The 25,303-nt window shown below is 42.1% G+C and overlaps 1 protein-coding gene across 2 annotated transcripts in view; it reads left to right on the forward strand.

The window, feature by feature from the left end:
• LOC126335506 (uncharacterized) overlaps positions 1 to 25,303 on the forward strand; it is a 178,318-nt gene that overhangs the window by 15,188 nt on the left and 137,827 nt on the right. For both annotated transcript variants that reach the window (XM_049998860.1, XM_049998859.1), the window contains exon 3: positions 11,305 to 11,365. In XM_049998860.1, coding sequence (XP_049854817.1) covers positions 11,305 to 11,365 — 61 coding nt within the window. The remainder of the gene's footprint in view (positions 1 to 11,304; positions 11,366 to 25,303) is intronic.

Below are 25,303 nucleotides of genomic sequence, written 5' to 3' on the forward strand. Positions count from 1 at the left end.
GGACGGATGGTAGGGACAGAGCATCGAGTGACATTATACTGAGTGCACTATCCGAAAATTATCTCGAGCAATTAAACAGAGAATCGACTTGTGGAGATAACATCTTGAACCTACTGATAACAAACGGACCTGAACTTTTAGACTCTGTAAGTGCAGAACAGGGAATCAGTGATCATAAGGCCATTGCAGCATCCCTGAATATGGAAGTTAATAGGAATATAAAAAAAGAAAGGAAGGTTTATCTGTTTAGCAAGAGTAATAGAAGGCAGATTTCAGACTACCTAACAGATCAAAACGAAAATTTCTATTATGGCACTGACAATGTTGAGTGTTCATAGAAAAAGTTTAAGGCAATTGTAAAATGCGTTTTAGACAGGTACGTGCTGAGTAAAACTGTGAGGGACAGGAAAAACCCACTGTGGTTCAACAACAAAGTTAGGAAACTACTGCGAAAGCAAAGAGAGCTTCACTCCAAGTGTAAACACAGCCAAAACCTCTGACAAACAGAAGCTAAAAGATGTCAAAGTTAGCGTAAGGAGGGCTAGGCGTGAAGCATTCAGTGAATTCGAAAGTAAAATTCTATATACCGACTTGACAGAAAATCCTAAGATGTTCTGATCTTACATCAGATCTGTAAGTGGCTCGAAACAGCATATCCAGACGCTCCGGGATGATGATGGCATTGAAAAAGAGGATGACACGCGTAAAGCTTTACAGACAAAGAATGCACTGCAGCTCCTTCTACAAATCCTCGCACAAATGAAAAAATGACTGACATCGAAATAAGTGTCCAAGGAATAGAAAAGCAACTGGAATCACTCAAGAGGGAAGTCCACTGGACCTGCCGGGATACCAATTCTATTCTACACAGAGTACGCGAAAGAACTCGCTCCCCTTCTAACAGCCGTGTACCGCAAGTCTCCAGAGGAACGGAAGGTTTCAAACGATTGGAAAAGAGCACAGATAGTCCCAGTCTTCAAGAAGGGTCGTCGAGCAGATGCGCAAAACTGTAGACCTATATCTGTGACGTCAATCTGTTGTAGAATTTTAGAACATGTTTTTTGCTCGCGTATCATGTCGTTTTTGGAAACCCAGAATCTACTCTGTAGGCATCAACATGGATTCCGGAAACTGCGATCGTGTGGGACCCAACTCGCTTTATTTGTTCATGAGACCCAGAAAATATTAGTTACAGGCTCCTAGGTAGATGCTGTTTTCCTTGACTTCCGGAAGGCGCTCGATACAGTTCCGCACTGTCGCCTGATAAACAAAGTAAGAGCCTACGGGATATCAGACCAGTGTGGCTGGATTGAAGAGTTTCTAGCAAACAGAACAAAGCATGTTTGGTATCAATGGAGAGACGTCTACAGACATTAAAGTAGCCTCTGGCGTGCCACAGGGGAGTGTTACGGGACCATTGCTTTTCACAATATATATAAATGACCTAGTAGATGGTGTCGGAAGTTCCATGCGGCTTTTCGCGGATGATGCTGTAGTATACAGAGAAGTTGCAGCATTAGAAAATTGTAGCAAAATGAAGGAAGATCTGCAGCGGATAGGCACTTGGTGCAGGGAGTTTCAACTGACCCTTAACATAGACAAATGTAATGTATTGCGAATACATAGAAAGAAGGATCCTTTATTGTATGATTATATGATAGCGGAACAAACACTGGTAGCAGTTACTTCTGTAAAATATCTGGGAGTATGCGTAAGGAATGATTTGAAGTGGAATGAACATATAAAATTAATTGTTGGTAAGGCGGGGTACCAGGTTGAGATACATTGGGAGAGTCCTTAGAAAATGTAGTCCATCAACAAAGGAGGAGGCTTACAAAACACCCGTTCGACTTACACTTGAGTATTGCTCATCAGTGTGGGATCCGTACCAGATCGAGTTGACGGAGGAGATAGAGAAGATCCAAAGAAGAGCGGCGCGTTTCGTCACAGGGTTATTTGGTAACCGTGATAGTGTTACGGAGATGTTTAGCAAACTCAAGTGGCAGACTCCGCTAGAGAGGCGCTCTGCATCGCGGTGTAGCTTGCTCGCCAGGTTTCGAGAGGGTGCATTTCTGGATGAGGCATCGAATATATTGCTTCCCCCTACTTATACCTCCCGAGGAGATCACAAATGTAAAATTAGAGAGATTCGAGCGCGCACGGAGGCTTTCAGACAGTTGTTCTTCCCGCAAACCATACGCGACTGGAACAGAAAAGGGAGGTAATGACAATGTCACGTAAAGTGCCCTCCGCCACACACCGTTGGGTGGCTTGCGAAGTATAAATGTAGATATAGATATGTAAATAGCAAGGAACTCAGTACACTTCCCAGGGGTACTCCTGATGTTATCTCTACAATCTTTGGATGAGTCTGCATCCAAAAGAACTTGCTGCATCCTCCCTAGCAAGAAACCCTTAATCCAGTAACAAATTTCATTTGAGGCTCCCTTCATCTCATCAGGTTGTGCCACAAATTTCTTTTCTCCCCAGTTCTGTTCACAACCTCCTCATTAGTTACCTGATCTACCCTCCTAATCTTCAGCAGCCTCCTGTAGCACCACATTTCAAAAACTTCTGTTCTGTTTTTGTCTAAACTGTTTATCATTGTTTTACTTCTGTACAGGGCTACACTCCGGACAAATATCTTCAGAGAAGATTACCAAACAATTAAATCTAAATTCAATCTTAACAATCTTCTCCTATTCGGAAACATTTTCCTTGCCTATGCCAGTCCTTATTTTATATCATCTCTATATTTTATATCTTCTCTACTTCAGCCATCATCAGTTACTCTGCTGACCAAAAAGCAAGCAGAGTAACCATGTAGATGTAGATGTACTTCAGGTGTCCCATTATCCTTGGTCTGTACATACTCCTCTCAAGACATTCTGTTCATCTGCTGTGCATAACTCCTTGCTGTCTCTGACAATTAAAATGTCATTGGTAAACCTCAAAGTTTTTATTTTTATCCTGAAACTTTAATTCTTACTGCATATCAATATCAATGTGCAGATTGAATAACATCGGCAGTAGGCTACAACCGTATCTCACTCCCTTCTTAACCACTGCTTCCCTCTCATGCTCCTCAACACTTCATAAGTGTCGTCTAGTTTCATTACAAATTGTAAATAGCCTTTCGCTCTCTGTACTTTACCCCTGCTACCTTCAGAAGAGTTGTAGAGTCAATATTGCCTCATGTGTTCCTACATTTCTTTGGAATCCAAACTAAACTTCCCTGACGATGGCTTCTACCAGTTTTTCCATTCTTCTTCTGTAAAGAATTCATGTTAGTATCTTGCAACCACGACTTATTAAACTAATAAATCAGTAACAATACGAGAGAAGAAAAGTTGCTACTCACCATATAGTGGACATGCTAAGCCGCAATAGGCACAATAAAAATATTCACACAATCATAGCTTTTGGCCATTAAGGCCTTTGTCATTAGCAGTACAAAAACACACACACACACACAGACAGACAGACAGACAGACACACAGACACGCGCGTGCAAGCGCAACTTGCACACACATCTGCAGTCTGAGAGAGTTGAAACAACACTGCGAGCAGCAGCACCAGTGAATGATCGGAGTGGCAACTGGGTGGGGGTGAGGAGGAGGCTGGTGCGGGGAGGGGAAGGGATAGTATGGTGGGAGTGGCAGACAGTGAAGTGTCGCAGTTTAGATGGAGGGCAGGAGAGAAGGTGCGGAGGGGGGAAGGGGGTAAGTAGCGGAAAGCAGAGAAATAAATAGAAATTAAAAGACTGGGTGTGACATTGGAATGATGGCTGTGCAGTGCTGGAATGGGAACAGGGAAGGGGCTGGATGGGTGAGGATAGTGACTAATGAAGGTTGAGGCCAGGAGGGTTATGGGAAAGTAGGATGTATTGCAGGGAAAGTTCCAACCTGCACAATTCAGAAAAGCTGGTGTTGGTGGGAAGGATCCATATGGCACAGGCTTTGAAGCAGTCATTGAGATGAGGTGTATCATATTCGGCAGCGTGTTCAGCTACAGGGTGGTCCACTTGTTTTTTGTCCACAGTTTGTCGGTTTCTGTTCATGTGGACAGACAGCTTATTGGTTGTCATGCCTACATGACATCTTTGCTATCTGGATTGAAGTGAGGACACCTTATTCACATTCCTCCAGAAAATCAATGTCTCCCCCATTTGCTTCACCTGATCCTACTCAACCCAGCACCACCTTCGTAGATGTTGACCTCCGCCTCAGAGATGGCTACATCAGTACCTCTGTCTATATCAAACCTACTAACCACCAGCAATACCTCCACTTCGACAGCTGCCACCTGTTTCGTACCAAGAAGTCCCTTCTGTACAGCCTAGCCAACTGTGGCCGTCACATCTGCAGTGACAAGCAGTACCTCTCTAAATATACCGAGGGCCTCACTGAAGCCTTCACTGACAATAATTTCCTCCCATCTTTGTACAAAAACAAATCTCCCGTGCCTTATCTTTCCAGTTTCCCACCACCTCGCAAATTCCCACAGTCCGGCCACAGAGGAGCATTCCCCCTCGTAACTTGGTACCATCTGGGACTGGAGCAACTGAATTACATTCTCCGCCAGGGTTTCGATTACGTCTCATCATGTCCTGAAATGAGAAATGCCCTACCCACTATCCTTCCCACTCTCCTACCGTGGTATTCTGCCATCCACCGAACCTACACAGTATATTTGTTAATTATTATACAACCCCTTTTCCCAGTCCCTTACCTCATGCCTCATACCCCTGATGCAAGACCTGTCCCACCCCCTACTCCAGTCCGGTCACTTACTTTACTTATCTCATCAAACCAGTCATGTGATCTACAAGCTAAGCTGCAACCACTGTGCTGCATTCTATGTAGGCATGACAACCAACAAGCTGTCTGTCACATGAACGGCCACCGACAAACTGGCCAAAAACCAAGTGGACCACCCTGTAGTTGAACACACTGCCTAACATGATACCCCTCATCCCAATGACTGCTTCACAGCCTGTGCCATACAGATCCTTCCCACCAGCACCAGCTTTTCTGAATTGCGCAGGTGGGAACTTTTCCTGCAATACATCCTACGTTCCCGTTGCCCTCTGGCCTCAACCTTCGTTAGTCACTGTCCTCACCCATCCAGCCCCTTCTCTGTTCCCATTCCAGCACCGTACAGCCGTCATTCCACTGCCACACCCAGTCTTTTAATTTCTATTTATTTCTCTCCTTTCCGCTACTTACCCCTTCCCCCCCTCCACACCTTCCCTCCTGCCCTCCATCTAAATTGCGACACTTCACTGTCCGCCACTCCCACCATACTATCCCTTCCCCTCCCTGCCCCAGCCTCCTCGTGTGTGTGTGTGTGTGTGTGTGTGTGTGTGTGTGTGTGTGTGTGTGTTTCTAATGGCTGAAAGCTATGATTGTGTGAATCTTTTTATTGTGCCTACCGCGGCTCAGCGTCTCCGCTATATGGTGAGTAGCAACTTTCCTTCTCTCGTATTGTTACATTCCATCCTGGATTTTTCATATTTTAATAATTCAGTATCATTCACACCTGTCAGCAACTGCTGTTTTTTGGAATTGGAATTATTACATTCTTTTTTAAGTCTGAGTGTGTTTTGCCTGTCTCATACATCGTACGCACCAGATGATAGAGTTTTGTCATGGCTGGCTCTCCCAAAGCTGTCAGTGGTTCTGATGGAATGTCGTCTACTCCGGGGGCCTTGTTTCAACTTAGGTCTTTTCAGTGCCCTGTCAAATTCTTCTGTCAGTATCGCACCTCTCATCTCATCTTCACCTGTGTCTGTGTCCTCTCCAGTTCTATAGTTAGTTCTGTGATATTGCCTTCAGGTTCACCTCCCTTGTGTAGACCATGTATATATCTCTTCCACCTTTCAGCTTTCCCATCTTTGCTTATGACTGGGTTTCCCATACGACCTCTTGATATAGATACAGCTGCTTTTCTTGGTCCAAAGGCCTCAACAGTTTTCCTGTATTCGGTATCTATTGTTCCACAAGTGAAATACGCTTGTAGGTGTGGTACCGAGTAAAATACTCTTCGGAAATAAAGGAATACTGTATCTACCTGACTGCCTGGATCCATGGCTTTAGAATAGTGCAAGTTGGTTTTCACATGATCGAAGTTTTTGAAATCCATGCTGCTGGGCTTGGAGGTCAGCCTGTGTAGAGATACTTCATAGTATTTGAGTTCTGAATATGTCCTAAGATTCTACAACAAATTGGTGTCAAAGATACTGGATGGGAGTTCTGTGAGTCACTTCAGCTATTCTTTTTACGTATGTAGGTGTAGTCTGTGCTTTTTTCCATCTGCTGGGCACACATTTTCTTTCATCGATCTGTGGTGGATTGTAGTTAACAGAGGGGGCTAACTCAGCTGCAAATAGGGGTATGGAATCTGATAGGAATTCTACTGGGTGTAAGGGCTTTATTCTGTTTTAATGATTTTAGCTGTTCCTCAATGCTAGTGACAGTAATACGTACTTCACTCATCTTTTCAATGGTATGAGGATTAAAATGGGCACCACTCCTGGATTGTTGATTGTAATCAAACATTTGAAAACAGAGTTAAGCATTTCGTAGTCCTATGCTTTGTTTAATGTCTATTATGCAGTACCCTCTGTTTCTTTAGAAGTTTCTTTGCAGTGATTGCATACTGTGGGGGATCCCTCTCATTGTGAACTGTTCTGCTGGGTACAAGTGCATCATCAACCATTCTTTTAAGCTTGAGCTCCTCTTGTGACCTAAAAATTTCTGGTTACTCATTGAGATATGTATGTTCGGTAAACTGAACACAGAAACAGGAGTCTCATATCTTTCGACGTATTTTAGTTGTTCTTGGTACTTAGGTATTCATTGTTGCTCTAACTGCCTCATGGTCACAGATCAAGTTTTGATATGCTTACCATAAAAGAGGTCAGGTCACAGGTCGTCTTGTGTGGAAGGATATTGAATGATGATTTAAAGGTTCATATTGCTCTTCACATTTCATTGCCTCAAGTTACATGGTCTCGGAACTTTGTTCTTGGTGAATATCAAAGCAAAAGATTCCCAACGGAAAGAATATGAATGGTCGTTATTGTAAGGAGCTCAGTTTAGGTAAACTCTCTGAGAATCAAAAAATCCTCATTTAATTTCTAATAGTAGTCTCCATTCAAGGCTACACATTTGCTCCAGTTACTTTTCATTCTTTTTGTTCTGTCAGGAAAATAAACTTTGCCAAGCCATGAAAAATATTCACTGGTGACAGTGATTATGTCCCCCCCTCCTCTCTCTCTCTCTCTCTCTCTCTCTCTCTCTCTCTCTCTCTCTCTCTCTCTCTCTCTCTCTCTCTTTTTCCCCCTCCCAGTGGAAGTAAAATTTTAATCTGAGAAATAGAAATGAGTCATTTACAGCTAAACAAGGTGAACAGAGTGCGTAAGGTACTAATTCAATAACCCATTAATGCACTTTCCACTTTTTCTGCTGTCTGCTGCATTGTGTGATTGCGCATTATCCTGGTGAAATGACTAAGTTTGTTAGCTGTTTGCATGCTGCCGTGGTTGAAGTATACCATGCATGGCAAAATGGCACCATTCAGAACTGGTGTCGCTCCCAAAGGAGGTTACCCCCGGTTCAGTATACCACTCCCGTTTTGTCGAACTTCGTTCGAATTTCGTTAATATGACCTTCATTTATACAGATGGCTCTAAGACCAATGACGGGGTCGGGTGTTATTTTATTGTCGGGGCACAAAGTTTCAAATACCGGCTACATGGCCATTGTTCGGTCTTCACAGCTGAGCTCTTTGCCCTCAACCAGGCTGTTCTTTACGTCTGCCGCCACCGACATTCTGCTTATGTCATCTGCTCCGATTCTCTGAGCGCCATCCAGAGCCTCAGTGATTCGTATCCGGTTCACCCTTTCGTGCACCGGATCCAACGCTCTCTTCAGCAGCTGGTGGACGACAGGTCTCCAGTTAGCTTTATGTGGGTTCCTGGCCATGTCAGTATCCCTGGGAACGAAGCTGCAGATGCCGCGGCCAAGGCTGCGGTCCTCCAGCCTCAGACGGCTTCTTGTTGTGTCCCTTCATCAGATTGTAGCACGGTCATTTGTCGGCGCATTTTATCGCTGTGGCATGTCGATTGGGCTGCGCTTAGGGACAACAAGCTTCGGGCCTTGAAACCTCTTCCTGCAGCTTGGACGTCCTTCTCGGCGGGAGGAGGTCGTTTTGGCCCGGCTACGAATTGGACGCTGCCAGTTCAGCCATCGCCATCTGCTGACGGCAGCGCCGGCGCCGTTCTGTCCATGTGGGCAATTGCTGACGGTCCGCCACATTTTAACGTCCTGTCCGGATTTTACTACGCTGCGTCTTGATCTTGGCCTGCCATGTACTCTGGATGCCATTTTAGCGGATGACCCAGGAGCTGCTGCTCACATTCTTCGTTTTATCAACTTGACACACCTGTCTAAGGATGTTTGATTATGCTGTAGTTTTTCAATCCTATGCCTGTTAATACGTCTTTTATAGTGTTGTCCCTGTTAGTTGCTGTTTTAACCTTGTGCCTCGTGGTACATTCCTAAATTAGTCAGGGCGCTAATGACCATTGTAGTTGTGCGCCCTAAAACCACAAAAAAAGGGCAAATTTGGTGCACAGTGGGCCATAGATGGCAGGGGTAAACGGATGGCTTTGGGGATGGCTGCTGGTGAATAGGTGTGCAACTGTTGAGAAACTGGCTGCCAAGATGAACCAACGGGCTACCAACAGCCTTCAGTGAATGTTGCAGTGTATGAGCTTCTGCAGCAGGAACCTGTATAATGTACCCTTGCTGACTGCTGTTCATCGGCAACAAAGGTTGGTTGGTTGGTCAGTCAGTCGCAGGCAAGGCAGGAATTTCTCATGCCAATACCACAACTGGATTCAGAGTTGTGCAGGTAGTCTTTTCGTATAAATCACATTGGACAAATGGCAGGTGGCATTTACAGTGGAATATGTCAGAAAGCAAACACCCTGCAACAATCAAGGGAGCGTTGTTGCCTGGAGAACGCTTTTGTGGCATTTCCTTCGTGATCCTGTCATTCTGGAAGGCACAGTGCAGCAACACAAGTATGCGTCTACATCTACATCCATACTCCGCAAGCACCTGGCGGTGTGTGGCGGAGGTTACCTAGAGTACCTCTATCGGTTCTCCCTTCTGTTCCAGTCTCGTATTGTTCTGGCAAAGGAGGATTGTTGGTATGCTTCTGTGTGGGCTCTAATCTCTCTGATTTTATCCTCACGGTCTCTTCGCGAGATATACGTAGGAGGGACCAATATACTGCTTGACACTTTGGTGAAGGTATGTTCACGAAACTTCAACAAAAGCCCGTACCGAGCTACTGAGCGTCTCTCCTGCAGAGTCTTCCACTGGAGTTTGTCTATCATCTCCGTAATGCTTTTGCGATTACTAAATGATCATGTAACGAAGCGCGCTGCTCTCCGTTGGATCTTCTCTATCTCCTGTATCAACCCTATCTGGTACGGATCCCACACTGCTGAGCAGTATTCAAGCAGTGGACGAACAAGCATACTGTAACCTACTTCCTTTGTTTTCGGATTGTATTTCCTTAGGATTCTTCCAATGAATCTCTGTCTGGCATCTGCTTTACCAACGATCAACTTCATATGATTATTCCATTTTAAATCACTCCTAATGCATACTCTCAGATAATTTATGGAATTAACTGCTTCCAGTTGCTGACCTGTTATTTTGTAGCTAAATGAGAAGGGATGTATCTTTGTATGCATTCACAGCACATTACACTTGTCTACATTGAGATTCAATTGCCATTCCCTGCATCAAGCGTCAATTCACTGCAGATCCTCCTGCATTTCAGCACGATTTTCCATTGTTACAACCTCTACCCTTGGGGACCACATAAATCCTACAAGCAGCTTGTTTTTCCTCGGCATGGTGGCATCTATCAACAAGAGAATGCTACAAGTGACACAGCTCGCAGTGTACATGCGTGGTTCAAGGAGCACAAGGATGAGTTTACCTTACTCCCCTGGCCAACAAACTCCCCCCCCCCCCCCCCCCAACCAAACCCCCTGAATTTAAACCCAATCGAGGATCTGTGGGACCATCCTGATCGGGCTGTCCATTCCGTGGATCCTCAAGCATAAAACCTAGCACAGCTGGCCACCAACTGTAGTCAGCATGGCTCTGCATCCCTGTCTGTATGTTCGAGAACCTCATTGACACTCTTCCTGCAAGTCCGCACTGAAAGAAGTGGCATTTGACTAGTGGTCACATTAATGTGACTGGATTGTATAATATGCCCAAAAAGTATGAGAATAACACTTCTGGGAATCCAAAACATTGGTCATCACTTTTTCAGCAGAATAAATGGCATTACCTTCTGTAGTAATCTTACATCAGTCTTTGTAAATTGATTTGACAGTTTCATCTCTGGTTGATGTTGATGAATCTGTTTCATCCATGATTACAACACACACATAATCTGTAGAGTGCAACTAAGCATTACCGAACACCGAGTGGAAACGTTCTTCTGGCAACATTTTCGGTCAACACTCAGCCGGTGCAACTCTTTATCACATGTGAAGATGTTTTAATTTCAGAATGTTTTGCGTAGGACATTGAGTACTCATTCAGTTTAAGTCCTTAAAATTTCAGCTATCTCATTCACTATCAATTAGTGGAATCCCATCAACAGTATCATGAATGTTTTCAGTGACTACTGTTGTCAGCTACTGACCAGCCAGAGAACTTTTCAAAATATTTTCTCTCTGCACAAAACTTGCTCATCCCCCACCCTCCCTCTCTCCCTTCCAGAGAGAGAGAGAGAGAGAGAGAGAGAGTTCTGCTGCTAACATCTCTTCGTCTGTTACATCTTATTCAAATATTATTTAAGCTCGTTGCTAGAATCACATTTGGCAACAATGATATAGTTTCATGAGTCTTCAGAAAATTACCAGGCTTCTCAAATAATCTCGTACTCCAAAAAATCCTTTGTCACAAATAATCATTGATATTGATCATCATGCTTTATGCAATACAGTGTAATATTGTGTGTGGTTTGACATTTGAAGAAGATTCCACATGAGTATTTAACATTTTGTAAACCAGTAAGAAAATAATGCAAACTTTACTGAGTTGAGGTTTGACATGTTGTTGAGAGAAATATAATGAAGTTTAGTACTGAATTCGTTTAACAAAGTAGAATTAGTATGCTCTTGACCTTACTTTAATACTAGTTGATTCATTTAGACAGTAATCTTACTACTATATGTTATTAAATGTCTCCTTTTGTCTCCAGGATGGTCCTGTCCAGCAAGTTAAAGAAGAGCCTGAACCAACTCCAGGACCTTCATCACAAGGTAATTTGTTGCGAACTACTGTGCAGATACTTTCACAGCATTTTTCAAATAATGCATCTGAACCTGCTTGTCCAACGAAGGCAGAACTGTTATATTTTACATATATTTCACTCATATTTGTACACACATTTCACTGTCTAGCGAATTCCACTTTGTTGTAAGTCGTCCCCGCCGCCACCACCACCACCACCACCACCACCACCACCGCGTGCGCGCACACACACACACACACACACACACACACACACACACACACACACACACACACACACACCTCTCAATGTTTATGATCTCGTATCTCTGGAACTGCATGTGATACTATGGTATAATTTTCCATTGGCATTTGTGGACACTGCCTGCAAAATGTGCTGCTAATAGAGTTAGTAGTAATAAATTGAAATGTCATGCACAATACAGCTTCACGCATCTCAGAATTTATGACGTCATATCCCCTGAACTGTGTGTTGTACGATTGTATGATCTTGCTAGTACATTCAGTGAATGCTGTCTGATAATGGAAATTGGAATTTGGAATATCCACAGTGCTACAAAAGGGTAAATTGCTACTCGGCATAAAGATGACATGACGAGTTGCAGACAAGCGCAGTGAAAATGCTACTACACATTTAGCTTTTGGCTAAAGCTTCTTCAGAAGGGAATCCAGCTGTCATGGTGAATGAAAGCAGCAGTCTGAAGTGGGGCGGGGAAATGGAAGGTTTGGCAGGGTAAGGGTGCTATCCTTCCCCCTTCCCTAGAACTCTCCAGATTGCTAGTTTCGTTCACCATGACAGTTCCATACTGGTCTGAGCTACTGGAGATGGTAGTCGTGTGTGTATGAAGTGTGTGTTTCCTTTACTGAAGAAGGCTTGGGCAAAAGCAAAATCTGTAATACTGTTTTTGCTTGTGCCAGTCTAAAGCTCAATGTGCCATCTTTACGGTGAGTAACAATCTATCTTTGTCCTAATATTGTTGAATATTACTTGAGAAATGTGTTATTAGTAAAGAAATAATAAGTAAAAAGTCATGCTTAAAGCAGCAGTTTTACTGCACGAACAACAAAAATTTTTTAAGTGATAAACATTTTTGTCTTCAACATTATGTGGAGGATTGTTAGTGAGGAATTTTCTTTGTAACAGTTTGAAATTATGTGTAAAGTTTGTTGCAAGTTACTAAGTCCCCTCATTCTTGCAGCATGACTAAAGTACAGCTATTCTTGCATCATGAGCTACACAGCTTTCTCACCCTCACCCCACCCCTTTGATAGGTAGGTGGTTCTTACTCCTACAGTGATGATTTCCAGACAGTAAGTGATACGTGTACCAAGTTCAGTTAAAAAAGGTCCTGTGGTTTAAGTGGTGGTGTGTTACATATGTACAGTCATGGACAAAACAAGCGATACCACTCACCTTTTCATTATGCTGATCCGCATAGCTTTAAAGTCTGCTACACAGCATAACAGGCAAAAGGCAACGAAGTGTTACTATGCAAAGCCATGAAATTGGAAAAACTGTCCTAATTTTGTCAGATTTTTTTTCAATCATCTGTAAGACTATATTAATGCTGATTAGTGTGTTAAAAACAACACGTAAATATAAAATACACTCCTGGAAATGGAAAAAAGAACACATTGACACCGGTGTGTCAGACCCACCATACTTGCTCTGGACACTGCGAGAGGGCTGTACAAGCAATGATCACACGCACGGCACAGCGGACACACCAGGAACCGCGGTGTTGGCCGTTGAATGGCGCTAGCTGCGCAGCATTTGTGCACCGCCGCCGTCAGTGTCAGCCAGTTTGCCGTGGCATACGGAGCTCCATCGCAGTCTTTAACACTGGTAGCATGCCGCGACAGCGTGGACATGAACCGTATGTGCAGTTGACGGACTTTGAGCGAGGGCGTATAGTGGGCATGCGGGAGGCCGGTTGGATGTACCGCCGAATTGCTCAACACGTGGGGCGTGAGGTCTCCACAGTACATCGATGTTGTCACCAGTGGTCGGCGGAAGGTGCACGGGCCCGTCTATCTGGGACCGGACCGCAGCGACGCACAGATGCACGCCAAGACCGTAGGATCCTACGCAGTGCTGTAGGGGACCGCACCGCCACTTCCCAGCAAATTAGGGACACTGTTGCTCCTGGGGTATCGGCGAGGACCATTCGCAACCGTCTCCATGAAGCTGGGCTACGGTCCCGCACACCATTAGGCCGTCTTCCGCTCACGCCCCAACATCGTGCAGCCCACCTCCAGGTGTGTTGCGACAGGCGTGAATGGAGGGACGAAAGGAGACGTGTCGTCTTCAGCGATGAGAGTCGCTTCTGCCTTGGTGCCAATGATGGTCGTATGCGTGTTTGGCGCCGTGCAGGTGAGCGCCACAATCAGGACTGCATACGACCGAGGCACACAGAGCCAACACCCGGCATCATGGTGTGGGGAGCGATGTCCTACACTGGCGGTAACACCTCTGGTGATCGTCGAGGGTACACTGAATAGTGCACAGTATATCCAAACCGTCATCGAACCCATCGTTCTACCATTCCTAGACCGGCAAGGGAACTTGCTGTTCCAACAGGACAATGCACGTCCGCATGTATCCCGTGCCACCCAACGTGCTCTAGAAGGTGTAAGTCAACTACCCTGGCCAGCAAGATCTCCGGATCTGTCCCCCATTGAGCATGTTTGGGACTGGATGAAGCGTCGTCTCACGCGGTCTGCACGTCCAGCACTAACGCTGGTCCAACTGAGGCGCCAGGTGGAAATGGCATGGCAAGCCGTTCCACAGGACTACATCCAGCATCTCTACGATCGTCTCCATGGGAGAAAGCAGCCTGCATTGCTGCGAAAGGTGGATATACACTGTACTAGTGCCACATTGTGCATGCTCTGTTGCCTGTGTCTATGTGCCTGTGGTTCTGTCAGTGTGATCATGTGATGTATCTGACCCCAGGAATGTGTCAATAAAGTTTCCCCTTCCTGGGACAATGAATTCACGGTGTTCTTATTTCAATTTCCAGGAGTGTATAAATGAAAGAAGAAATGCTAATTAGTATGAACTATACTAATACTAATGAATTTCACCTTATCGAGATAACATAACTGTTTTAGCAAAACAAAGTACACCAGATCGTTACGAATTAGCAAAATATTATGCGCAATCGGCAGCCAAATGGTCTGTGTCAATGTTCAGACCAGTCGTACTGGATTACCATTGCTGACCTACCATGAAAGTATGCAAATTTAGATATGCATGAAGATTCATAACGAAATTCAGTTAAAAATAATTTAGTGCCCACTTAAGTCAATTCAATTACTGACAAATGCGATAAAGTAGGCAGTAACAACTGTGAAATTCTACAAGAGTTTCATATTGGCATCCACAGGTCACTGGTACAGAATAAAGGTAGCAATAAAACATATTGGGGCACGAGAATTTCTTAAAATAGCTTTACTGATAGTCTGTATGCCTCCACCGTGATTAGAACCAAAAACAAACCAGACCTCCCTTGCAGTAGCAAGTCTCACTTTCTTGACCGTCTATCTGCCTACGCATCACTTAAAACCCATTTACCTCAAGTACGGATAGACATAATAAGCAGAAATACATCACACTTCCTGCGGTATACGGTCCCTTGGTGGTGTAAAAAAGTGAGCTTTATGTCAACGCAGTCTAAAGATATGGCCATTTATGTAAAGAAAATTTTCACAAAAGGTCAAAAATGACTCTTAAGAACTATGCGACAAAACTGCTTAGGTCATCAGTCCCCTAGACCTAGAACTACTTAAACCTACCTAACCTAACACACATCCATGCCCAGGGAAGGATTTGAACTGAAGGCACAAGCAGCTGCCATATCCGCGATATGACACCATTGAACGCATGGCCAACCCACGCCAGCAGGCTGTTCACTTCTGATGAATGATTTTCTGCGCAGATCATTTAAGATAGAATAACTAAAATATATTTGATGTTACAGAAGAGGAAGGACACTTAATTCATTTTCCCTTGTCTTTATTTATGATGTTAGATTCACAATCGGAGCATACGTACTATCCATAACAACACTTTAGTGCCAAGTCATAGCCACAGATATGCTAATACAACACATTGGCTTATACTTTAGGTATTTTGTTTCCCACAAAGTGGTGGCAGACGATGCTGTGACGTCTTCGAAGCGCATCTCAGCACACCAGCTGAGCAAACGTTTTCTTCCTGCTGCTAATGTTACGGACAATGGCAAGAATACATTTGACAACCATGTGACCGTCGATTTACGTTCTCGAGTGGTTCATAATTATGTTAGTAAATCCACTTGATATTTTTATGTCGTTTAAATTACATTTGCTACACGATTTGCACTGAAGACGTAGGAAATATATGTTATTTGGTCCAGGAAGCACATTCCAACAGAAATTGCTGCTAACATTGACATTTATGTTGCGAATTAGTCCTCTTATCCATCACATGGACATCGCAGATGCTCTGTTTTGCTGCAGTTATTTCATAGCTTAGTGGTATTGTGTGTTGGTGGTGTTGCCAGTTTACATACTGCGCATGTAACACACAATAAAAGAGTTGGATGCCTACAGTGATCAGTATACTTGAAAAACTCTTGTTGTCATCATAATTTATGTACCTTGCTCTTCGACTTCCAGTTCAATGATTTGTGGAAAAATGTTTTACCTTGCTAGTCCTAGTTTCAAACATTGTCTGACTGAGAAAACATAGGCACAAAGGAGTCTGTGAAAGCAATTATTCGCTATTATAGCAAACTTTTGAATCCACTGGACACTTGAATTCTCTATGTTGATTCTGAGAGTTTTCTTATTCCTCTTGTTATTTACTGTCTCAGTGTTATCTGTGAGAATAAAATTAAAGGCATTGGGATTATGTTCATGATCTATATTTCGAGCGAGGTGGCACAGTTGTTAGCACACTGGACTCGCATTCGGGAGGACGGCGGTTCAATCCCGTCTCCGGCCATCCTGATTTAGGTTTTCCGTGATTTCCCTAAATCGTTTCAGACAAATGCCGGGATGGTTCCTTTGAAAGGGTACGGCCGATTTCCTTCCCAATCCTTCCCTAACCCAAGCTTGCGCACCGTCTCTAATGACCTTGTTGTCGACGGGACGTTAAACACTAACCAACACCACCACTGATCTATATACTGTGTATTAATATTCCACGGTGCTACGTAAATTTTAAAGGTTACATTCTTTACGTAAAACAAAATATCGGTTTCAGTCCTAAGATCAGCTATAAACTTCAGAAATACAATTTCAGAATAGTGGCATATCGGTTACGGCTCCCCACTATCAACAACTGTTGTTACACATAATTTTGTATTTTCTATTTGACCATCGTCACCCTTTAGAGACCAACCTGATCTTTCCACAATGGCATTTTGGACTTGCTTCTTAATATGTCCTATAACTGCAGATTTGTTGAATGTATTGACTGTTAAATACGCTATTCCGCAAATTAAAAACTTCCAGTTATTCTTCATATTTTGAAACTTACTTGCCGTTCACTTTCAGTGAAGAAAAGATACATAATAATAAATTGAAATCATATATTAGAATCTCAAAGCATACTGTGAATGGTTAAAATGAAATGAAATAAAGATCATCTTCTTGTCTAAAACACGTTACTGTTCCAGAGAACTTCGGCAACTCTCAAAATTTTTTACGTCTCTGATGTTTAGCCACATGTGGGCAAATAGTGAGTCTCATGAAGTAGCACTGTTTAGCCATCACAAAATAAAGCCTCAAAAATTAGTAAATAAAAGTATTCTTCTACTGTTGCTCCAAATCGCATATGCCAACCTCCCTCTGCTGCGACGACGACTCAAAGTCTGTTGGGTATTTGATTTTTCTCTTTGTTTTCAGGCCCCCTTACCTTCTTTTCTAGCCAAACCTTCGCTCTCCAATTACGCCTTCATCGGCGAGCTTCTCCTCAATATTTTTCATTTGTGCTGAACTGCTTTTTACCCTTCTTACATGTTTGTCATTTATTTATTATTATTATTATTATTTTATTTTTTTATTTTTTATTATTATTATTATTATTATTTTTTTTTTTTTTTTGAGACTGCATTCTTGAATATGTAACATGAGTATTTCTTCTCTTACCAAATTAAATATTACGTATCTTGTTGTGCAGTAATTTGTTTGTCCAGATTCCACTTACTGCGTTTCCTTAAAATTATATAAAATATGCGTCTGGGGGGGAAAAAAAAACTGTTGAAGCCGATTGGTTATGGACCGGGGGGGGGGGGTAAGGGAACCACCTCTGCTGATGCTGCTTAGTATCACATATAGCCTCCTTCGGCTTCGACAATGGCTCGAATTCTGTTGGGCATTGAGCCCACAACTCTAGCCTCATAACTGGGAGATTCAAGTAGCTCATTCCAAGCCCATGAATCACATCAGAAAGCTGTGAGCGAGTCGATGGTGACTGTCCCTTTTCCAGTATTACTCTGACCATTTCTGCCCAAATATTCTCAGTGGGATTCATGCCAGCTCCTTTAGGTGGCCATTCCATTACAGTAATTCTACTATGGTCGTTGAACTACCTCTTAACCACACGTGCCATATGAATAGGCGAGTATCTTGTTGGAACACGATCTGATCATCGCCAAATCGTTCTGTCACAGAAGGCATCATCACATCCTCCAGAATTGATATGTAATTTACGTGCATCAAGTCTCCCTTCCACGTCCTACAGGAGCCTACACCCTTTGAACGATATCCATGCCTATACCATTACTGACTCCCTGCCACTCCTTAAGCAACTGTAAATATATTTTGGATTATACCTAGCACCTTTTGCCCGGTAGACAAGTACTTTTCCGGTTGATGCTGTAGAGAAAACCTTTTCGTCCATGAAAATCACTTCCCTCCAAAACTGGAGAGGTTAGTCAACATTTTCAGCAGCAAAAGAAAGGCATGCTTCTCTGTGGGAAACAGTCTCTTTCACAGCAGCGCTTCTTGCTCTCAGTCCACCTTCCCTTAGACAATGAGTGACGGTCTTACTGTTAACATTGAGACCCAAAGTCTGCTGAATTTGTCGTGCGTTGACAAATGGGTGATTCTCACTGAAACGGCGTACCTGCCGATCCTGAGCTGCTGCTGCTTTGCGGCAATGGTTGGGAAGACCCATAGTTCTTGCTATATAGCCATTCGAAAATCCCTCTGCATGGAGTGCTGTTATAGTGCCCTTGTCTGCCTCAGCCAGACAGGCCATTTAGCGTTGTCCCAGTTAATATCTGCTGCGAAAAAAACGGTAGTAGAAAGCAGACTGCCTCCTCCACGACTGCAGCCACAACACAGTGGCCAAGTATGTGTAATACAGAAATCTATGGCATAAACAATAGATCGCAAGCCCGTACTTGTGTCATTACATAGTGGAGCAACTTAGAACCTGTAATGTTTCTCAGAAGAGACTGGTCCGCTCTTGTCATGTCTTATCCTGATAAATATTACATGAAATGAAATGTTTACGTTTTGCATATATGGCAGGCCTAACGCAAGAAACATTTCTGAAATATCTGAGGCAACCTGAAGAATACTCTTGTGAATTTTAGCTGTAGAAGGTTGCCTTATACGAAAGAAAACGTGTTTATGCTCACTTGCCATGTTTCCAAGTGGCACGGTTTACTCTGAGGGATACATAGTTCTTGCCCGGCGTAAGAAGCGACTTGACTAACAAGAGGAACTCGCCAGGCTCCACATGCTGATCGTCTGGAAACTTTGCTCAGTGAAGGAGAGGAGAAAATAAGCAAACATGTGTTTCGGCTTATCTACAGACACTCAACCTTTTTGAAAAAGTGACGGTCGAAGTTATCAACATACCGTTGCTATATTGTAGATACCTTTTACGCCCGAGAATGCAATTGAAGCGGTGGCTCTTTGGCTACCGTCATTACTTTTTAACTTTGTTCCCGAGTTAAATACCATATTTGTTTTATTTTCCCCTCTCTATCAGAATTATCTACGAATTATTTATATTTTCCCCTCTCTATCAGAATTATCTACGAATTATTTATGTTTTTTTTTATTTTATTTATTATTATTTTTTTTCCTTTCCAATTTAAGTTGAAAAAATGTTGTCGTTATTTGTCAGTTAACTTTCTGTGTAATTAATGAATTTAAAAAAGGAAGAAACCTGCTAGGATATTCACAAATAATCCACATCATTTTCTCATTTGTTTAAAAAAAATAAACCTCTTTTATTACACAGTAAATGAATTGACAAATAATGACAACATTGTTTCAACATAAATTGGAATAAACATTCGTAGATAATTCAGAGGTGTGTGTAGTATTCTGTCGTGGGTTAAGCCTCTTCCGCTTTTGTCTGTTTATAGCCAGTCTTTTCATTTCTGAGTATTTGCCTCCTTTGATATTGTCCAGCATTCGATATCTTCTTTTCCCTCTTCCCCTCTTTCCCTCCACCATTCCTTCTATTACTGCCTTCAATAAACAGTCCCTCCTCAACCTTTGTTTAGTGGTCCACAAAGTAATTTCTGTTTCCTCTTGAATCCTTTTGCCATTACAATTCTTTTCCTAATTTTTGTTGAGCCATACATATCATCCATTATTACACTTCCCAAGTAATTGAAATTATTCACTTGCTTTATTTCCTCTTCCCCTATTTTCATACGGCATTTTCTCCCCTTTGCTCCAGTTACCATGCTTTTCATTTTCATCTTGTTAATCTTTATTCCATATTCTTCTAATTTTGTGTTTAGATCCATCTGACATTTCTTCCATCTTTCTTGCACTCTCTGCCATCACAAACATGTCGTCTGCAAATCTTACACATCCATTCTCCAACCCCCTATACAAACTCCTCTCCTTCCATCAAAACTTGTGAAGGGGACAAAAAAAAAAAAGGAACAACTGGGTTTTGAACTCGCAGCGCAATGTTCTGAAGTCGAGACGGTAGCCGCTGAGCCACAGCTTCAATTGTATCCTTACACGCTAAAAGGTATCTACACCATAGCAACGGCGCATTAAAAACTTTGACTGTTGTTTTCTCAGAAGCAATAGAGTGTATGCAGATAAGGCGAGACACGTGTTTGCTTATTTTGTCCCCTCTTTCACTGAGCGAAGTTTCAGCAAGATCGGGGTAGGACACTTGGTGGGTCCCCTCGTCATAAGTGGCGTGCATTGAGATTCAGTAGACAGAATGTGTCCGCTTTCCTCAACTACTCATTGACACGTTTGGAAACTTTTGTTCTTGTAGTGGCAGTTTGCATTATGAAGGCTGGTTTTCCTGATAATGATCTACTAATGGGACTTTTCTCTTAATTTACATTATTGTGTAGTAGACCTACTGCAATGACTTGAACCAGAAATGTTTGTTTATTTGGATAGTCCGCTTCTTAGGTGCCATATTTCGCTATAATACTTTCATTTGTTTCAAAATGGCAAGTTTAGATGACCACTGCAACTTGGTAACATCAGTAACAATTTAATACTTTGAAACAGTTATGTGTGGTGTACGAGGAGTGTACTCTCTTGAATGAGAAATACATTAAAGACAAAAGCCGCGTCCAGTAACAATAATTAAGTTTCAGCTTCATGACAAAACACAAGTTGAAATACTGTCAATTCATCTCGATACCCAGTAAAACTTAAACTGGAATGATTGCAAACATACTTTCGTGGGGAAGGCAAACGAAAGAGTGCATTTTATTGGCCGCACACTAAGAATACGCAACAGGGCTACTGGAAACACTGCCTACACTACATTTGCCTGGCCACTGCTATAGTATTTCTGCACAGTATGGGCCAAAAACGTCCAAGGATCAGTAGCATGATTTGTAATGTCACGAAATAGGGGAGAGTCCCAGATTTGATAAGCGAGTTGAGGGCAAAAACAAAAGCATTTTTCATTGCCGCGAGATCTTTTTACGAAATTTCAGTTTCCAACATCTGTTCTGAATGCCAAAACATTATTTCCTTGGGAATGTACACATGAAGAAATGACCATAGTAATAATGTAATTCAGGGCTCTTAAGAAAAGATTTAAGTGGTCCTTTTTTCCACACGCTGTTTAAGAGTGGGACAGTAGAGAAATAGTCTGAAAGTGTTTCGATGAACCTTCTGCCAGGCACGTAAGTCGGATTGCAAATAAATCCTGTAGGTGTAGTCATGTAGATGTAACAACGAAATTGTGTTGTAATTGCGACATGAGAGTTACATTTGATTTGAACATCGAAGTTACTTGCTGTTTGTTTATTTTTTATTCATTATTTTCAGCCATAGACAAACACTTAGATGTGTTAAATTGATACTGAAATAAAGTGTCATGCATGGACCAATAATAATAAATTCTTAAGTACTTGTTACCCCATTCCTCCGTTGCACCTGTCTCCCCCTCCTCTCTGCCGTCTGCCTCCCTACTCCTCTCTGCCGCCCGCCTCCCCACTCCTCTCTCCCGCCCATCTTTTACTGTCCCCTCCTCTTTTGTGCTCGTCTCCTCCTACACTCCCCCTCCTTTCTCACAGCCATCTCCTCCTCCCCTCGCGCCCATCTCCCCTTCCTTCTCTCTTGTGCAGCTCTCCCCCTCTTCTGCCCTCTCCCACCTCCTCCTCCTCCCCCTCCTCCTCCTCCTCCTCCTCCTCTCTCGTGCCCCTATTCTCCTCCTCAACCCTCTCACCCTCCCTCGTGCCTCTTGCCCTCCCCCACATGGATTGTTGCATGTTTGTGACTCTTCAAATGCTAAAAATGAATTGCTTCGCCACACTCCACTTTATCAGTTGAGCTGTGGCATTTTGCTATGCCTCCTCTAGTGGTGTGGGGATTACCTTATGAACCAGGACTGTTCCATTTACGAGATTTGGTTTTGACTGTATGCAAAGAGAAATGTCAAACAACAGTGCCAAGCCACATTTCATTGTTGTGAACACACAGTTTCATTTCACATCTACATACTTACTCTGCAAGAAACCACATGGTGCATGGAGGAGTGTACCTTGTGCCAGTACTAGTCACTTAGTCTCCTATTCCACTTACAACTAGTGCAAGGGGGAAAATGGCTGTCTATATGCCTCTGTACAGACACAATTTGTCTTAAATTCATGATCCTCATGTAAAATGTCCATATCCTACAGCAGAGCTGTTCTGCAGTCAACATGCCGGTTCTAAATAGTCTTTTTGTGTGAAGAATCTCTCCAGTAATTCCCACCTGAGTTAAAGAAGCAACTCTGTAATAATCATGTGTTGATCAAACATACCAGTAACAAACTTAGCAGCATGCCTTAAAATTACTTCTATATCTTTCTTTAATTTGGCGTAGTGGTGATTCTAAACACTACAGCAGTACTTCAGAATTGGTTATGCAATCACAAAGAGAACCTGTTCAGTGTTTTGAATTAAGTTTAAATATCTTAAAAAGTTATTGATTTGGATTAATTGCAATTAACAATTCTGTGCCTGATTAATTAAAGCGTAATAAATTATTTGCGCAAATGTAAGGAAACTGATAACTTGAAACTATAAGTTCACAGAATCAAAAACTTCCCGGCAAGATTTATTTCAGTGAAAGTGATAGGAAAAGTAACAGTATGACTGTAGCTTTAATACAGCAGGAGAGTTAGTAGATTTGATATTCTGCATGCTGGCCAATCTGGTGGAATTGCTTCCATTGAAGTGGCATATCTCAATGTCATTGAATTCAGAACCTTCATTCTTCTCACATTAGATCCACCAGAATCTGTTCTTGTGCAGAGATGATATCTTAATAAGAAATGGTTGATAGTCCTATACATTCAAGAAGAGAGAATAATTGGGCTCTTGTAATAGTCGTGAATGCAAGCAGCTCATCGACCAAATCAGTTCATATTCATTCCAAAGGACCTAAAAACATCATAATGCTGCCAGTGTGAATTGAGGAATCATTGAAAATCAATAAATAAATGTACCTAATTCTCTGGTCAATATTATGGCTTGAACTTTCCCAAGATGAGAATTTATATGTCTGCCTTTAACAGTATACTGCAATGCAAAGACTTAAGCTGTTGGAAAACTTGACAGTTTTGTACACCGGTTCAGTTACAAGCGAATGCTGATTAGCAGCTAAAGATTATCATAGGTAAAAAACAAAGAGTAATTATGAAGGTCTCACTGTGCTGAAGGTGCTCACTTGCAAATATTGGTGCTTGTTGCTTTAAGAATCTAATGATTTTCTGAATATTTTCGCACACAGCTCAGTGTAAATGATATAGTTTATAAGCCTTACTTTCTGTAAGTCCTTAGTTTCACTTTCATACTATGTTCACTTTTCGGTATAATCTTATTATACCAGTCAACTATTATTATGTAACTTGAAAATGACTGGAGTATCTCACAGTTCATGTAGAGTCACGAAAGACATTTAAGACACTTCAAATTACATGTTTAAAATGTCACCTCCACATTTGGTTATGGTGTAAGAGTTTCTCAGGAATTTTACTGCTGATTACCATTCAAGTGTCAAATCACATTACTTCAAGCAATGATTCTTATGAAGTTCATGCTTTGTTATTTATTTACATAATTATTTGTAGAATATTAGGATTAAAATACCTCCGAATCTTAATGAATTCGTGTCAATATTTCAATGAATTTGAGTGCTTTACACCAGTTGCCAATTAGTTTAGAACTTACAATTGATCCTGCCAAAAGGGCTGTTTATACTTACTGTGGAACGCATTTGATAACAACAAAGCCTATCCCACCTCTACTGGCTTGACAGGTAAGCTACTTCTTAAGATGGACATGTGAGTTACTGGCTGATCCCAGTATTTTGGTTTATTAATATACTTTTCAAGTATGGCTTAGGCTATAATTCTTGAATGAAAAGGGCACTGGATTAAAGGCTTGTTTTTGCTGTCTTTCCCATAGCGCATAGATCAATATTATGCTAGAAATGCTTTTTCAAATTCATCATACGTCAGACAGGAATCCATCACTCATTGACCCAGACTGATCTAGTTCCTTGTGTATATCCTGAGATATAACTTACTTTTTGTAAATCTGTCCAGGCCTTTGGCTAGATTCCACAACAATCTCTTATGAATACCAGTAGAATAATTGAATTTTTACCAGTCAAAAACAGTTGGAATTGCCTGTGTTCAAGGAGATTCTCCTCCATTAACATTGTGACATTGTGGCTTGTAAGTTGTTATGTAACAATAAACTGTGGGTGAACTCGGGATTGCCTTCACAATATGCACTGAGTGCTAGTTTATTGCCAAGGGCTGTCTGGTGCTCAAGGTCTGCAGTATATCTGTCCCACACAGTGTACTCGGCTGTCCATTATCACACCCCAGTCTTCCTCTATGTCATGTCTCGTCATCTTTATTCATCTCTGACAGAAAGCAGCACCTAGATGATTCTGTATGTCATAAATTTCTCACTGGACTAGTTCAGTGGAGAGTAATTATCTAATGATGTACTGTCTATAGCTTCATTCATTGCTTTATCTATGCAATGAATGACTTTTTAAAATTTATTTACACGTCAAGATCCATAGGACCAAATTGAGGAGCAAATCTCCAAGGTCATGGAACGTGTCAGTACATGAAATTGCAACATAAAAGTAATAACAGATAAAAATAAAAGGTTTATGAACACACAAAAGTCAATCCATAAGTTTTAAGTAAATGCAATCAACAATACAAGAAGAATCAGCTTAATTTTTCAAGAAAATCCTCGACAGGATAGAAGGAGTGACCCATGAGGAAACTCTTCAGTTTAGATTTGAAAGTGCGAAACTGAAGTGTTTCCTCACAAGTCATTCCTTGTATTTCTTTACTTTAAAGTCAGTACCACCATTAGACTGTTGTTTATTTACAGTGTTACATTACACTTACACAATCATGATATTTCGGCTTCAAAAATTTGTATTATTGAGAAAAAAGACATTGTTTCAGAAAGCGTCCAGCATC

Source organism: Schistocerca gregaria, chromosome 2, assembly GCF_023897955.1.
Source record: "Schistocerca gregaria isolate iqSchGreg1 chromosome 2, iqSchGreg1.2, whole genome shotgun sequence".
Taxonomy (NCBI): Eukaryota; Metazoa; Arthropoda; class Insecta; order Orthoptera; family Acrididae; genus Schistocerca; species Schistocerca gregaria.